We start from the raw sequence: 17,051 nt of genomic DNA on the forward strand, positions 1-17,051 counted from the left end.
TGGAAAATGAGACAAGTCAGGATGTAAAGAGGAGAGATCATTTCAATCATTCCTCCTCTCGTGAGACTCACAGACGAAGGCCTCCCCTGGCTGCCTCATGAGAAGTGATCTTGGGAGAGTTCACTCTTCATTGCCCCACCAGTGCCTTCAGCCCCTGTCTGTTTACAGGGAGCAGCAATGACGAAACACTTGACTGGAGACTTTTATGCGAACATCAGGGGTGGGGGGAAAATAACACCGTATTATAGGCATGTTAATTACCCAGTTACAAAGTCAATAAAATGTACCATTGTAAGTGTCCAATTCCATGAGATTAAGTACATTCACCATGTTGAGCAACCATCACCATTCTCCATCTCCAGAGCTTTTCCATCTTCCCAAACTGAAACTCTGTCCCCATTAAACAAGGATTCTCCATTCCCCTCCTCCACCCAGCCCCTGGCAGCCACCACTCCACTTTCTGTCTCTGTGAAATTTAACTAGTCCAGGCACCTCAGAAAAATGAAGTCAAACAACATAATGGGGCTTCCCTGGTGGCGCAGTGGTGGAGAGTCCGCCTGCCGATGCAGGGGACACCGGTTCGTGCCCCGGTCCAGGAGGATCCCACATGCCGTGGAGTGGCTAGGCCCGTGAGCCGTGGCCGCTGAGCCTGCGCGTCCGGAGCCTGTGCTCCGCAACGGGAGAGGCTGCAACAGTGAGAGGCCCGCGTACCGCAAAACAAAACAGAACACCAACATAATGTCCTTCTGTGCCTGGCTTATCTCAGTCAGCACAAGGTCCTCAAGGTTCAGCCATGGTGCACATGGGCTGCCTTTCACTCTGTTGACAGGGTCCTTGGATGCACACAGTTTTTCACGCTGATGCAGCCCAACTTATCCATTTTTTCTTTCGTGGCCTGTGCTTTTGGTATCGCCATCTTGGATTTTTAAATAATTTTATCTGTGAACTTGTGTTTTGTGTATAAACCCCATGGGATGGGAATGCATGTGAGCAGAAAGACGTGTGCCATGTGTGTGTTGGTTGATTTCCTTGCTGTCCCATTCACAGAAGGTGTTCTGGTGTTCCTTGATCACAGAATTCGGGTGAACCTACAATGCATGGGAGTTTAGAGAGATCCAAAGTGAATAAAAGTTAAGCAAATTACCCCAAGATCAACTGAGCAGAAGGATGACAGCCCCGAGAGGCCATGCTTTCCACTGGAACCAGGTTTGCTTCAAATGTAGGAAGAAGGCTATAGATTTCTGAAAAACACAAATGCCTGAGCAACTCTATTGAGACAGACTGGGACCTGGGATCTGGGACCCTTTGCTGCAGTGCTTGCACCTGAACAAACATCTTCTCAAGCAAAAAAATACAAAGAAACCATAAGGGACTAAAAATAACTGCATGCATGTGACGTTGGGGCAAATTATGGACAAGATACAAAATGACCAAAAACCCAACGGCCATTTCTGAAGAGCCGGGAGCAAAAGCAGGGTGTTGGGGGCAAAAGCAGGGTACTGCGCATGCCCGCTGCACTCAACACCACCAAAGGGGGGCAGACCACCTACGCCACCGCTCCAGCCTGACCTCTGGACACACCCCTACCCTCACTCCACATAAGGAACCAGCTCGCCCCCCCTTAGGGACCCAGCAAGGGAACCTGTTACTTGTTCTCACTCACCCCTGCTGAAGCAGGGGCCCCAGTAAAGCCTTGCCTGAATTTCTTGTCTGGCCTCTGATCAATTTCAACTGATTACGGAGGCCAAGAACCCTGGTTGGTAACCCTATCATATCTGTTCTTACTCCGCTTACATCCCTGTGTTAGCCAACCGCTTACGCTGAAAATAATAGCATAGAAGGAAAGGTGAGATGGGCAACCACAGTCCCCTTTCCTTTTGGTGCTTCCTTACTCATCAGTAAACTAAAGGTAGAGAGTGTTGGTAAAATATGATTATACCAAGGAATGAAATTAAAATCTGAATTGGTTTTTGCAGTGTTTCCGTTGTTCTAGTAAGAATAGATATATGAGACATTTCTCCAAAGAAGACATACAGATGGCCAGCAGGCACATGAAAAGATGTTCAACATCACTAACTAGAGAAATGCAAACCAAAATTACGATGAGGTATCATCTCACACTGGTCAGAATGGCCATCATTAAAAAAGTCTACAAATAATAAACCCTCCTACACTGTTGGTGGAAATGTAAATTGGTGCAGCCACTATGGAGAACAGTATGGAGGTTCCTTAAAAACCTAAAAATAGGGACTTCCCTGGTGGCGCAGTGGTTAAGAATCCACCTGCCAATGCAGGGGACACAGGTTCCATCCCTAGTCCAGGAAGATCCCACATGCCGCGGAGCAACTAAGCCCATGCACCACAACTACTGAGCCTGTGCTCTAGAGCCCGCGAGCCACAACTACTGAGCCCGTGTGCTGCAACTACTGAAGCCCATGTGCCTAGAGCCCGTGCTCTGCATCAAGAGAAGCCACCACAATGAGAAGCCCACGCACTGCAACAAACAGTAGCCCTGCTCGCCACAACTAGAGAAAGCCAGTGCACAGCAACAAAGACCCAACACAGCCATAAATTAATTAATTAATTAATTAATTAATTAATTAAAACAAAAAATAGAGCTACCATATGATCCAGCGATACCACTCGTGGCATATATCCAGAGAAAACTCTAATCCGAAAAGATACATGCACCCCGATGTTCACAGGAGCACTATTTACAATAGCCAAGACATGGAAGCAAATTAAATGTCCATCAACAGATGAATGGATAAAGAAGATGTGGTATATATATACAATAGAATATTCCTTAGCCATAAAAAAGAATGAAATAATGCCATTTGCAGCAACATGGATGGACCAAGAGATTATCATATTAAGTGAAATGAGTCAGAGAAAGACAAATATCATATATCGCTTATATGTGGAATCAAAGAAAAGATACAAATGAACTTATTTACAAAACTGAAATGGACTCACAAACACAGAAAACAAATTTATGGTTACCAAAGGGGGTTAAGATAAATTAGGAGTTTGGGATTAACATATACACACTACTATATATAAAATAGGTAAATGAAAAGGACCTACTGTATAGCACAGGAAACTACTCAATATCTTGTAGTAACCTATAATGAAAAAAAATCTGAAAAAGAATATATATATATGTATATAACTGAATCACTTTGATGTACACTTGAAACTAACACAACATTGCAAATTAACTATACTTCAAAAAAATTTTTTTAAAAAGGAAAATATATGCATGGATGAGATTAAAAACAATAATTGTACCATTTCAATAATTCCACAGATGAGTTAAATGTTTTAATATTTGTGTTAAAACTGAGATCACACAATATAAAGATGAACAGTAAAATTCATGGTTATAATTTAAATTTTTAGTTTTTCTTTACTTACACCAACTAAATAGCAAATAAAAACCATCATAACAAATCAAGAGAAAGACCATGGAAGAAAGGAAAAAGACTTATATGTTAGAACCTTAAATGATTATTATTCCTGTTTTTTTTTTTAACATGGGGACCACCTGTTCATTTTGTTCTGGTCCCCACAAATGACACAGCCAAACCTGAGTGAGTGGCCATTTACTGCAGAACTGCTGCATGGAAAGTCATCGTATTCTTGTTCCCTGTGTCTGAGAGCTGGCACAGCGGCACGCAGGCCTTTGGAGCATTTTGAACACATATCCAGGCATTTGTTCCTGGATGTTACATCCACAGCGAGGGGCAAACAGTGTGGATCTGAGCCCCCCGCATCTCCCATGCACCGCGGGCCCCTCTGCACGTCCATCAACTGAGACCCAGTCCCTTTCACACACCTGGCCTAACCCAGCGCCACTGAAAGCAGCTAAGCTGGAGAAGCCAGCAGTGTCCAGAACTCATTAGTGGGAGCTGAGCACACTTGTAACTCAAATAATGAGTTTTGTGACGTTTCTGTAACTGGAGGGCTGGCTCTGAGGCTCTGAGCCCTCCACAGGGTATGGCCGCTTGAGGGCCTACCCTCTCACCCCTGGTTGCAGTGGCTTTGCTGGGAAGAGGCTTCCTGTTCTCGACACAAAATGGCAAGCAATTTGCTGTGTGCTTTAAGAAGGTCATGCCCCCATTTTGCCTTCAACCCTGTTTGTTCCTCTGAAACATGATTATTCCTAAATCCTGGATGTTTTCCAAGATACTCCTTTTTGGAGCTGTCTCCAAGTCTTTTCTGGATGGAGAAAGGATATACATTAGACTCACAGAGAGGAAATTAAACAACTTCTCTATTAGGAATTTGATTAATGAAAAGGGGAGAAAATGGAATGACCTCTAGTTTGGAGCTTCATTTTGGCAATCTAGAGCTGATGTCTGTCTGTCAATCACTAAAAAATGAGTGAATCTGGAAGCGAGCCTAACGTATCAAATCAGAGGACGCTCTCTTCCATGCCCAGAGTCATCAACCGTCACTCACTCCGGCCTGAGGTTTTCACCTAAAACACACTTCATGCACTTTTGTTCATTCGTTCATTCATACACGTACCCCACAATGTTTCTTGAAGGCTGACCTGGTGCTGGGGACACAGTCGTGAGCTAGAACAGATTAGGGGCTCCTTTCCTTGTGAAGCTGTTAGACAGAGGTTCACACCTATTTGCCTTCAATTCCAAGGGCTCCTATTATTTCCCTTTTTGCACAGATACAACATTTTAAATACAGTATTGTAAGCAGAATACTCACAGGTATCATACGTCCTCTTTCCTGAGTGTGAGCAGAACCTGTGAATACAATGGGCTATCACTTCTACAATTAAGTCCTGTTACACACAAAAGGGTTTTGCAGATTCAGTTAAGGTTGCTAATCAGTAGATGTGGAGTTAATCCAAGGTAGATCATACCAGGTGGGGCTGACCTTATCAGGTGTGTTTTTTAAAGCAATCAGAGGGATTCAAAGCAGCAGAGATTGTCCTGCTGGCCTTGAGGAAGCAAACAAACATGCTGTGAACTGCCTATGGCCGGAGCCACATGACAAGAGGACAGCCTCTAGGAGCTGAGCATGTCAGTCAAGAGCCACCATGACAATGGGGACTTCAGTCCTACAGCCACAAGGAACTGAATGCTGATGATGACCCTGGATCTTGGAAGAGGACTCTGAGCTGCAGATGAGATTACAGCCACATCTGACACCTTGATTCAGCCTGTAAAGACCCTAAGCAGAGAGGCTAAAACTGTGAAATAATAAATAGGTCTTGTTTTAAGCTACTAAGTATACGATCATTTGTTTTGCAGCAGTAGAAGAATAACACAGATAGTATCTGCCAGATTGTTTTGTTTTTTTCTAATAGCCAATCAGAGCTGAAACTATGTATCATCCTGCACTAAACTGATATTATCTCAGCCATAAGTAAATAAACAAGTTGCCTCAGTTAATTTATACAGAGTGAGCACAAGGAAACAAACATATTCCTTGGACTGCAGAATGCTGATTGATAATGCTGTGGACCACCATGTTGGGAAACACTGAAATATATACTGTTTAATGTGACATGGCCCAATCTTGATGATCTGGCCTCTGACAAGTATACTTGGTATATATACTATAAAATATACTTGACAAGCAATGCTTTGACATAAGTTCCACTAAATTAGGAAAATTTTTTAGCCATTATTTCTTCAAATATTTTTCTGCCCTCACCCCATCCCCACTCTTTCAGAGATTCTAATTATATGTGTCTTGGGTGTCTTGAGATCTCTCCCTCTCTTTTTTTCTCTCTTCAGTTAGACATTTCACTGATCTTTTCTTCTATAGCATCCAATTTCCTGTTAATCCCACCTAGTGAAATCTCCATTTCAGATAGTATTAAAGAATCATTTTTTTCTTCTCTATAAGTTCTATCTGGTTTATTTTTATATCAACTACTTCTCTTCCCATTGTGGTAATATCTTCCCTTAAATCCTTGACTTTAAGGGGAAAGCAATATATTTATAATATTTATAAGAGCTTTATAAAAAGTCCTTGCTTGCTATTCCATCGTCTCTCCTACTTACGGACCTGCTTCTATTAATCGTAATTCCTCCTGGTTAAAATCATAATTTCCTGCTTTGTCAAATACCTAGCAAGCTTTATCTGGATGCCAGATATTTTTAATTTTTTATTATTGCTTGATGGATTTTGTTGTAATCTTTTAAGGAATGTTAATCTTTGTTCTGGCCGGCAGTTAAACTACTTGTGCAACAGCCTGATTCTTCAAGAACTGTGTTTTAAATTGCTATAGGATGAACCTAAGACAGCCTTTAATCTAGGGCTGGTTTAGCAGACTTCCAAGGCAGAACCTTTCTAGAATCTCTACTGAATTTACCATACATTCAATGAGGTCTCTACATTCTGGATGGTGGGGAACTTCAGTGATCCGTGGCCCTAAGTGAGCACTGAGAATTGTTCATCTGATAGCTTCCCAGTAACTGTTCTTCCCTTGCTGGTTGTTCTTTGGCCTTGTGAAGTTTCACAGCACAGATTGGTCTTCATCTGCAGACTCAAGGGAACCTGAAGGAAATGTCTGGAGCTCTTTCTCTGCCTGGCTCCCTCCTCTCAGGAACTACATCCTGTGAATTCTAGCCGCAGTTCTAGAGATTACTGAGTTCTGTTTACGTTCTGCCTGCCTGTGCACCACCTAGAAGTTGCCATTCCAGCTGCCTGAAGTGTCTTCCCCTTCACCATTCTTACCCCACATTCTCACCCTCCCTGCTGGTCCTGGGAAACTCCCAATCTCTCGTGAAGCACATGCCCAGAGGTCTCCTCCCCTGTGCAGTCTTGCTGAGTTCTCTGGGTCTACAGCTCTCTGTAGACCCCCTGACTTGGCATTCATTGGCTGCCTCCCCGACCAGACGATGAGAAGGGGCCGGAACCCTGCCTTTTGCAGCTCTGTGTCCCCGGCACCCAGCACAGTTCCTGGCACATAGTAGGTCCTTGATACTTTTAAAAAAATGATCCAGCCCAATCTTTCCTCTTTTTTCCATCTGCTCCACTAGAAAGGGAAGAGAACCTGGGAGAGCAAAAACAGAGGGCACTGAGAACCCATGTGGGACTTATAAACCAGAAGAAGGTGCTTAATGAAAAAGCCACAGGAAGGAAAGATGCCTAAACCAGAAGGAGAGAGTCAGTGGGCTCTCTATTGCCTCTTCCCACCTGATTCTGGCATGGTTTAGTTTCTCTAGGACCAACTCTGAAGTCCCCTAGGTCCCCAGCTATTGCTGTCAGGACAAAGGCTGCTTCCCTCTCTGCTCCCCCAACACCTTGCAAGAAACACAACCACAGAGGAGGATGTCACTAAGGTAGAAGCTCCCTTCTGCCGCTCCTAACTGTGTCTCTGTGCAGCCTGCATCATCTATCTGGGCCTCGCAGAATTTTCTCTCGGAAAAACAGGGCTCATGTGCCTCGCACAGCTGTGGTGAGGATCAATGAGGCAATTCAGGGACCAACCAACACAGTCCCCTTTGTTCCATCCCCATCTCAACTCTCCTTGCACAGAGTGGTCCAGCCACTCCGCTCTCTGATCATATCTCCCCCCACCCCCCCGCCATGCCCCTTCACACCGGCTTTCTCAACACAGGCAATTCGCACGGGTTTCTTTGTCATTTTCTCTTTGGTTCATGCGGTTGGAAAATATCGTTCTGAAACTTCCAGATCAAGGAAGTTGATCTGTATCAGAATCACCTGGTTTTTATGCTAAAAACAGAGATTTTTGTACTCAGCCATAAAAAAGATGAGATAATGCCACTTGCAGTAATATGGATGGACCTAGAGATTGTCATACTAAGTAAGCAAGTCAGACAAAGACAAGTATCATGTGATATCACTTATATGCTGAATCTTAAAAATATGACACAAGTGAACTTATTTGCAAAACAGAAACAGACTCACAGACATAGAAAACAAACTTATGGTTACCAAAGAGGGGGGTAGGGATAAATTAGGAGTTTGGGATTAGCAGATACAAACTATTATATATAAAATAGATAAACAATAAGGTCCTACTGCATAGCTATATACTGAATATAGGGAACCATATTCAATATCTTATAATAGCCTATAATGGAAAAGGATACAAAAAAGAATATATATATATATATATGCATAACTGAATCACTTCACTGTACACATGAAACTAACACAACATTGTAAATCAACTATAATTCAATTTTAAGAATGAGAACATGTCACTCCTCTGCTTAAAACTCTCCAATGATTTCCCAATGTACTTAAAATAAAGTCTAAAAGCTTGGGCTTCCCTGGTGGCGCAGTGGTTGAGAGTCCGCCTGCTGATGCAGGGGACACGGGTTCGTGCCCCGGTCCGGGGGGATCCCACATGCTGCGGAGCGGCTGGGCCCGTGAGCCATGGCCGCTGAGCCTGCGCGTCTGGAGCCTGTGCTCCACAACGGGAGAGGCCACAACAGTGAGAGGGCCGCAAACCGCAAAACAAAACAAAACAAAAAAAACTAAAAGCTTCAAAATAAAAAAAAAAAAAAGAACCAGAGATTTCTGGACCCCACCCTTTCCCAGAGCCCAGGGGTCTACATTCTTAGAAAGGTCTCTTGAGGATTCTGAAGGACACTAAAGTATGAGGGCAAGTCAATGCTTTATGAGGTGACAAACTCCATTCAGATCCTGGTAGGTCTTCAAGGGAGGGTACAACTTACATGAAAAAATATCCTGTTAATACTTCCTGACTTAACCCTGGCTTTACCAGGCAGGAATCAGATGTGTGTGAACACACATTCTCAATAATCTCTTGTCAGATGGAATTTGCAGCTGGCCACAGGACTGGGTGGGCTCTGAGTAGAAACTGTGCATTCAGCTCAAGGACAACTTAGTGACAAATCTCTGAATTGCTCGGGGAATGGAGCCAAGGGTATAGAAGGTCATAAGTCACTGTCACCTGGCACTTTCAGTGAGGAGAAGCTAGGAAGGGGATGTTCACCCAGTTGAAACAGGACTTCTGGCACAGGGGCAGCATCCTCAAAGCACTGGTCACAATTAGCTTGGGTCCAGGGGCCATGTCTTCATGCCATGGCTCTGCTTCAAAGTTGGGGATGACAGAAAAAAGGCACATTGGAACTTGAACACCAACAACGACTCACTTTTACGGAATGCTGCCTCCGTGCCACGCCCGAGGCTCAGCCTTTATATAGAGCATCTCCCTTATTCCTCCCAGCAACCCTGTAAAGCAGATGTCACCATGGTTCCCATGAACGCAGATGAGGAAACTAAGGCTCAAAGAGGTCAGGAAACTTTCCAAGGTCACTCAGCTATCAAGACCCCAGAAAGACTCCATCCAGTGCCCTGGGTCTTGGTCACATCCCCGTTTCTTCTACCATCTCTCCTGCCTTGGTTTGGCTGAAATGTGGACGTAGTCCCCCCACCCATGCACAATTTCCTGATGGAAGTTGGCCAAATGATGTCAGATAGGTCTTGGCTGTAAATATTCCAGATCAACTTGCACTTCATCTTTCATAGACATTCACAGTGCAGTTAATTTGGAGACCTCAGTCACCAGGTGTGCTTCTTTTTTTTTTTTTTTGTGGTACGCGGGCCTCTCACTGTTGTGGCCTCTCCTGTTGTGGAGCACAGGCTCTGGACATGCAGGCTCAGCCAGCGGCCATGGCTCACGGGCCCAGCCGCTCCGCGGCATGTGGGATCTTCCCGGACCAGGGCACGAACCCGTGTCCCCTGCATCGGCAGGCGGACTCTCAACCACTGCGCCACCAGGGAAGCCCTAGGTGTGCTTCTTGACATATCAAAACTCATCTCAGACCTCTGACCTCTTGTGCCTCCTCAGGACCTCGCCCCCTGACGGCCAGCCTCCCATTGGCAGGAGCAGGGAGGGGCTGGTGTGGCAAATGGGCAGCACTGATTCCCAAGGGTGGTCGCTCATCTTTTGCCTCTTGGATTCCCTCCTCCTGCATCTGGACAGAGGCTACCAGCCATCGTCAATGGATGAGTGTTGAAGCTTCTAGGAGATTCTAGGAGGATCACTGAGTACACTCTCAGGCCTTGCGTATGAGGCAGAGGTTTCCGACCTGGTCATTGGGCGGCAAAGCTTATTGAAATATTTTTTGTCCTTTGTGAAATGTCTTTTTCTCAGTCCTGACTCTGGAGGGCTCAGTGCCTTCCCTGCAGCCAGAGCCACCAGCATATCCCAGGGAGAATACCACTCGGAGGTCAAGTCTTCAGAAGGAAGAGTGAAACTCAGAAGACTCTGATCTGGCTAAGTCTCTTCAGCTTGGTTTGGATATAGCTAAATTGTTTTGCACCTTTTGATAATTGTGAGAAGTAAGGGAATATTTGTGTCACCTTCTGTTTGGTCTCAGTGACTTCTTTATTCCCTGAATAAAGTTATCTTGAAGCCCAAGCACTTAAAACTTGAGTGCTTTTGTTTCATACTACCTAAGGGTTCACTTCAACCACTGGAAAACATCCATCAAAGCCCAGAGCAGCATTTCTCAACTCCAGTGGGGCATCAAAGCCACCTGGGCAGACACGCCTACTTCCGGCCATGATGGAGCAACCAGACAAAAGCTATGAAGCAATTGTTTCCAGACACTGGGCACAAGAAATGCGGGGCTATGAGGGGTAACCAGAGAGGTGAGCCCTACAATTGTCCCCACCTAGAAGCAGTTTCCAGGCTGTGTATTGGGAAGGGACGCTCACGAGACCCTGGGGTCTCACTGAGTGGACAGGGCAGGGGTGCAGATTCAGAGAGGCTGAGGTAGCTAGAGTTTGTGCAGCCAAATACCAAGGAATAGCAAGGAAAGAGAGTTTCTAGCAACCTGCCAGGGGGCCCAGCAGTCTTTGGCCGAATACTCATTTGCACATGCTTAAGGGAAAACTGTCTGAAACCAGGAAAAGAACTGCCAGACAGTAGTAAGCTGGACACTTCCAGGACCTCACCCAGAGCTGGAAACAGTTTGTGTTCCCACTGGCCCTGGTGGAAAGATCTCACATACATGGGACATTAAGTTGAGTCCTCACAAGGATCATGCCTTAATAGTGGGGCTGAACAGTATGGAAAACAGTATGGAGGTTCCTCAAAAAACTAAAAATAGAGTTACCATATGATTCAGCAATTCCACTTCTGAGCATATATCCAGACAAAACTATAATTCGAAAAGATATATGCACCCCTATGTTCACAGCAGCACTATTCACAATAGCCAAGACACGGAAGCAACCTAAACATCCATCGACAGATGAATATATATATGTGGTACATATATACAATGGAATACTACTCAGCCATAAAAAAAGAATGAAATAACGCCATCTGCAGCAACATGGATGGACCCAGAGATTACCATACTAAGTGAAGTAAGTCAGAAAAAGAAATACAAATACCACATGATATCACTTATACGTGGAATCTAAAATATGACACAAATAAACTTACCTACAAAACAGAAACAGACTCACAGACATAGAGAACAGACTTGTGGTTGCCAAGGGGGAAGGAGGCTGGGGGAGGGATGGAAGGGGAGTTTGGGGTTACCAGATGCAAACTATTATATGCAGAATGGATAAACAACAAGGTCCTACTGTAGAGCACAGGCACCTATACTCAATATTCTGTGATAAACCACGATGGAAAAGAATATGATAAAGGATGTATATATATGTATAACTGAATCACTTTTTTGTACAGCAGAAATTAATACAACATTGTAAATCAACTATACTTGAATAAAATAATTTTTTTTTTTTTTTTTTTTTTTTTTTGTGGTACGTGGGCCTCTCACTGTTGTGGCCTCTCCCGTTGCGGAGCACAGGCTCCGGACGCGCAGGCCCAGCGGCCATGGCTCACGGGCCTAGCCACTCTGCGGCATGTGGGATCCTCCCGGATCGGGGCACGAACCCATGTTCCCTGCATCGGCAGGTGGACTCTCAACCACTGCGCCACCAGGGAAGCCCTAAAATAAATTTTTAAACGTAGTGGGCCTGAATTAGCACGAGATCAGGGTTCCTCAGCCTCCACACTGTGGACATTTCAGGCTGAGCAGTTCTTTGTTCTGGGCACAGGGGACTGTCCCGGGCACTGCAAGATATTTAGCAGCATCCCTGGCCTCTACCCAGTAGGTACCAGTAGCATCTTTCCTGAGTTGTCACAACCAAAAATATCTGCAGACATTACCAAATATCCTCTGGGGTGTGGGTGGAGGGCAAAATCACCCATGATTGAGAAGCACTGCCCTTGACTAAAATCTGCCAAGAAGTAAGGCTCAAAAGGATCAAAGTGTTTTCAAGGAATGTAACCTCCTGCCAGAACAAAGTTCAATGCTCTTTAAAGGAATACAGCAAAGTCAAACACCCACTCTGGGTCACAAGAGCCTTGGCTGGGCCACAGGCATATGTAGTTTGTAAAAGTCACCATGAGAAAACAACCAAAATATCCACCGGCAGATGAACGGACAAAGAGAATGTAATATATACATACTGGAATATTATTCAGCCTTAAAAAAGAAGGAAACCCTACCATTTGTGACCACATGAATGAAACTAGAGGACATTATGCCAAGTGAAATTAACCAGTTACAGAAGGACAAATGGCATGATTTGTCCTGCATGACTCTACTTATATGAAGTATAACAACTAAGCAAATTCGTCGAAGCAGAAGATAAAATGGTGGTTGCAGGGGCTGGGGGAGGGGGAGGGGGAGGGTGGAGTTGCTACTCGATGGGTATAAGTCTTCAGTTATGCGAGAGGAATAAGCCCTAGAGCTTTCCTATACCACATAGAGCCTATGCTTAACAATGTGGTACTGTTACTTCAAAATATGTTAAGACAGATCTCATGGTAAGTGTTTTTACCTCCAAAAAACGAACAAAAAAGCAACACGCAAAAGAACACAAGGAAATTTTTAGCAGTGATGGATATGTTTAGTACCTTGATTGTGGTGATGGTACTATGGGTGTGTGCATATGTCTAAACTCCTCAGAGGGTAGACATTATCAAAAAGATAGATAAATATAAAAAAATAAAAGTTTGCCATGATTCTTCTATTCAGCCAGAATTGAGCACCACAGCCAAGTCCAAAAAAAAAAAAAAAGGATGATTAGGAAGGGGAGATGGAAATGATAGAGGTTTGGGGAAATGTTGAGAAGTATGGCTAAATGGTGATCACCAAATACAGAAACTTTCCCTGGTCCATCTAATGATGAAATGTATTAGAAACGGTCATCTACATGAAGACAGATGGGTGAGACTTGGCTGGCGTGCCCCAGCCCACGCCTATCATCAGAATGGTCTCCTCGATCAGTTAACAGATGCCCACTCACATTCCAACTCTGGGAGATGTGAGCACATCTCTGAATTCTATGTGGCTTCCCTTCTAACCTCAGGGAAACTGTCCGCGCCCTGCTTCATAGGGAATCTCAGAAGGTGGCCATGCTTGCAATGTTGACAGCAACCAGACTCAAATAAAAATCCATCTCCTTGCCCATTTATAGTTATTTTGATATCCAAAATTTATCAGGTATGTCTGCAGGAGGAGAAAGGTTCTGAACATACTGTGGTTTTAATAGTTTGGGGCATTTTGGAGTCAGCAGGGATCAAGGCTTTGCAAACATGAAGAGCAGGATCTTTAGCCCCCTCACCACCACCTGCTTCCAATCCTCACTGCCTTTCAGATGTGACCGTACATCTGCTTGTCATCCCTATTACAAGGCAGTTTAAGCAAGGGAACGAGTATGGCTGGACCATCCCTGGGCCAGAGTTAGGTCTGTCCCAGATGAGAGGCAGCACCTCCAAGCATTAACACAGCTCAGGACTAAGGTCACAGTTTTAGAAAAATGCCAGCCTTAGACTTTCAACTCAACTCAAATACATCTGTATGTCTTCCTGAGGAGGACTTGAAATCCATAAGGTTTTTACAGAAATAAAATCTCCCAAACTCACTCTTCCTGGAGGACCAGCCAGTTTCTTTAATCTGGCACCTTCGTGCATTGAGAGTTCATCCAGTGAGCTTGCTCATTTTTCACCCCATCAGGTACTTTATGGTTAAAGCCCTGGCAGATTAACCAATGGCCTTGGAGCCTTCGAGAGAGAAGGGGTCACTGGGCCAAGTGTAACAGGACCCAGAGGCTGTTAATTGGGTTCTCGTCAGTTCAGCTTGGAAACTGAGCAAGAAAGCTGCCTTCTTGCTGGGTTTCCTAACCTAAATGGCTGACATGCCCCAGTGGGAATAACACCAAGAACAGTTCAATGGACATTGAATATTTTAAAGTGAAATGTTTTTGCTACTAAAAGAACAGAGCTCGGAATTCAGAGGGATCAGAGGCATCAGAGGCACAGATCCTATCTGAGTTTTCAAACTTGGCCTGCCCTTAAGTGGAGGAAGCAGGCCCTGCCTGGACCGCCTTTCAAATCACAGACATAGTGAGGGCTGTCCAGCTGACCAGCCTGATTGCTGTGGGTCTCAGACTCACTTGAACATAAGACTTTAGACTCCAGGTTACACTCAAGCAGCAGGCACACAGCCTCAATTGTTGGCTGTATTTGGAAATGTGGCTTGGGGGGGAGTTGAGTCACACAAAAAAATGCTGTAGCTGCAACTGTCAGCATAATAGATGTTTTTTACAATCTCCTACAAAGATGCACTTTTCCACACTGTTACCTTCAATGTTGCTATAAAAATAAACAAAGCTTTATGCATACCAAAAAAAAAAAAAAAAAAGGAACACAAGAGCTGCTCTTTGCCACTGAGGGTGTAAAATGGAGCCATGAACACTTTTTTAAAAATGCAAGCTGAGGGCTTCCCTGGTGGCACAGTGGTTGAGGGTTCGCCTGCCGATGCAGGGGACACGGGTTCGCGCCCCGGTCCGGGAAGATCCCACATGCCGCGGAGCGACTGGGCCCGTGAGCCATGGCCGCTGAGCCTGCGCGTCCAGAGCCTGTGCTCCGCAATGGGAGAGGCCATAGCAGTGAGAGGCCTGCGTACCAAGAAAAAAAAAAAAATGCAAGCTGATATAATTCAACAAGTTTTTCTCTGTCTCTGGAGGACTGAAAAATAACCTCAGTGAAAATGATACAATGATAAAATTCTATTCCCATCTGATTAATTCCTCCTGAATAATAACATCTCTGGTTTCCTTCAATTATATTCTAATTGCACACCTCTTGCTCTGGTTGATTCGGCAATGAACCAATGAACAACTATTACTGAATTTAATTAACACCATTATTTCCGTGGCCTTTATATCTCTGTGGTGAACGTGGAAATTCACAATCCCAGGGCTGGCACTGGGAGAAGCCAGCCTTGAACCCTGCAGAACAGGTTCTGACATTGCTCTGGAATAAGGAAGCCCAGTGTGGGGAACGAAAGACCTGGAGTTTTTGCCAGCATTCATGGGAAGCCTTTCCTAATAACAGCATAAGTATTCAGAAAGGTTGCCTTTCCATAAAACATTAGCAATTTGCATGTTACATTTATCAAAAGGGATGGGTAAGTGAGCTATATGGGAATCAATTACAATGTCATTCATAATTTAGTCCATGTACTATAAAGCACTGATCAGATTTCATGTGTGTTTACCTTCTGAAGGATAACTGCCTGTGGCTTATTCTAGTTTTAGAATACAAATATGTTTCAGAGCAATGTGTTTATCTCACTTTGACATTCTAAATCTCCCAAGTTCTCCTTTTTCTCCCAGAAAAAGTCATTTCTGCTTGAAAATAAGAGCTCACCCTCAAAAAAATAAAAGCCCATTCTTACTGGTGTAACTTAAATCATTCTACTTCAACTTCATCAAGGCAAGGCATAGATATTCTCCTGCAAAACCCATCAGGAAACAAACAGGAATTTGTTTTTAAAAATAGATGATTGAAAATTTACACAGCTAAGAATATTTAACTCCCAGAAATGTACCACAGTTTCTAAAGGTGGATACAAATTATCCAACTGTTCCGGGTACTATTAAATTAGTTATCCACTATGCTCCCGCCCCCTCATATTTCAAAAACTGAAGTAAATTAAGAGATGAGAAAGTCTTTTCCAAATACCTCAGGAAAAACTACAAACCGACGATTTATCAGACCAGATAGAACATCTGACCTGTCTGTTTGATAAGCAACACTCCATTTCTCTGAACGAGGTGTGTGCCCAAATTCAACCTTACCTCGTATCTGCTGGCTGTCTGCTCAGCTGTCTTCAGGCCTTGATACATATGGATGATACAAACTTTGGCTCTTCTCTGGGAGGGAAACCAGTTCCTCTTCACGAAATCCATGACCATCACATGGTTTTTCAACTCTGTACTAAACGTTTTGATCTGAAAAGTCCGGTGGACGGCTGTTTCCGCGTGGCGGGCAGCATACCCCTTCTGAAGAGTTTTTGTAGAAATTCCAGACTGCTGCATGATACGCAGAATCCTGTGACTTCAGCGAGCGCGCCCAGCAAACACAATTTTCTTTGTTTAATCCAGGTATCGAGTGCAGCAGGAGGCACGTGGGAAGTGCCTGGGCTCGACCTCTCCCGGAGTTTTCCAGCTCCAAACCTAGTTGTTCTCAAACCCCAGCTGCAAAGAATATAGGATTTGCACGTGGGAATCTCGAGGGTGACCTTTATGTGCTATAAAAATACTCCTTGTTGCTGTCTGCCCGTCTCCAGCACTTCCACCTGTGTTCTCAGGTCGCTCAAAATCTTCTCTGATTTCAAAGACACGTTTCTCTTTCCCGCTGCATTCAAGTTCTGAACACAGGATCCACCTGGTTACCGCGAGGTCCAGTATGTTTTTCAGTCTCCAGCCCCTCGAATCCAAATAAATTATTCACGGGGCGCTGTACAAAGGAACCAGGAGTGATAATTGTGGCTTTTTAGAATTCCTGCTTTTTCTTGCCAGGACTGAAAGGAACAAGAACAGACTGCAACTGACACAAAGGGTGACCTCAGCCCTGGAGAAGATAAGAAACACATTCAAGTGGAAAAGAGAAGTCGAGCACAGAGCAGTGATGGGTACAAGCTGGCATCAGAGGCACAGGGCTCGGGTGGGATGTCCTGGTTGCCACTGGGGGGAGT

The 17,051-nt window shown here is 44.4% G+C and overlaps 1 protein-coding gene across 2 annotated transcripts in view; it reads right to left on the bottom strand.

Annotated features, from left to right (window-relative positions):
• LOC307052188 ((E2-independent) E3 ubiquitin-conjugating enzyme FATS) overlaps window positions 1-16,392 on the bottom strand; it is a gene marked incomplete at both ends in the record, with an annotated part of 242,601 nt that extends 226,209 nt beyond the window's left edge. For both annotated transcript variants that reach the window (XM_079703045.1, XM_079703044.1), the window contains one exon: window positions 16,153-16,392. In XM_079703045.1, the coding sequence (XP_079559171.1) occupies window positions 16,153-16,392 (240 nt within the window). The remainder of the gene's footprint in view (window positions 1-16,152) is intronic.
• Window positions 16,393-17,051: the final 659 nt, after the last annotated feature.

The sequence above is a fragment of the Hyperoodon ampullatus genome, assembly GCF_949752795.1.
Source record: "Hyperoodon ampullatus genome assembly, chromosome: 1".
Taxonomy (NCBI): domain Eukaryota; kingdom Metazoa; phylum Chordata; class Mammalia; order Artiodactyla; family Ziphiidae; genus Hyperoodon; species Hyperoodon ampullatus.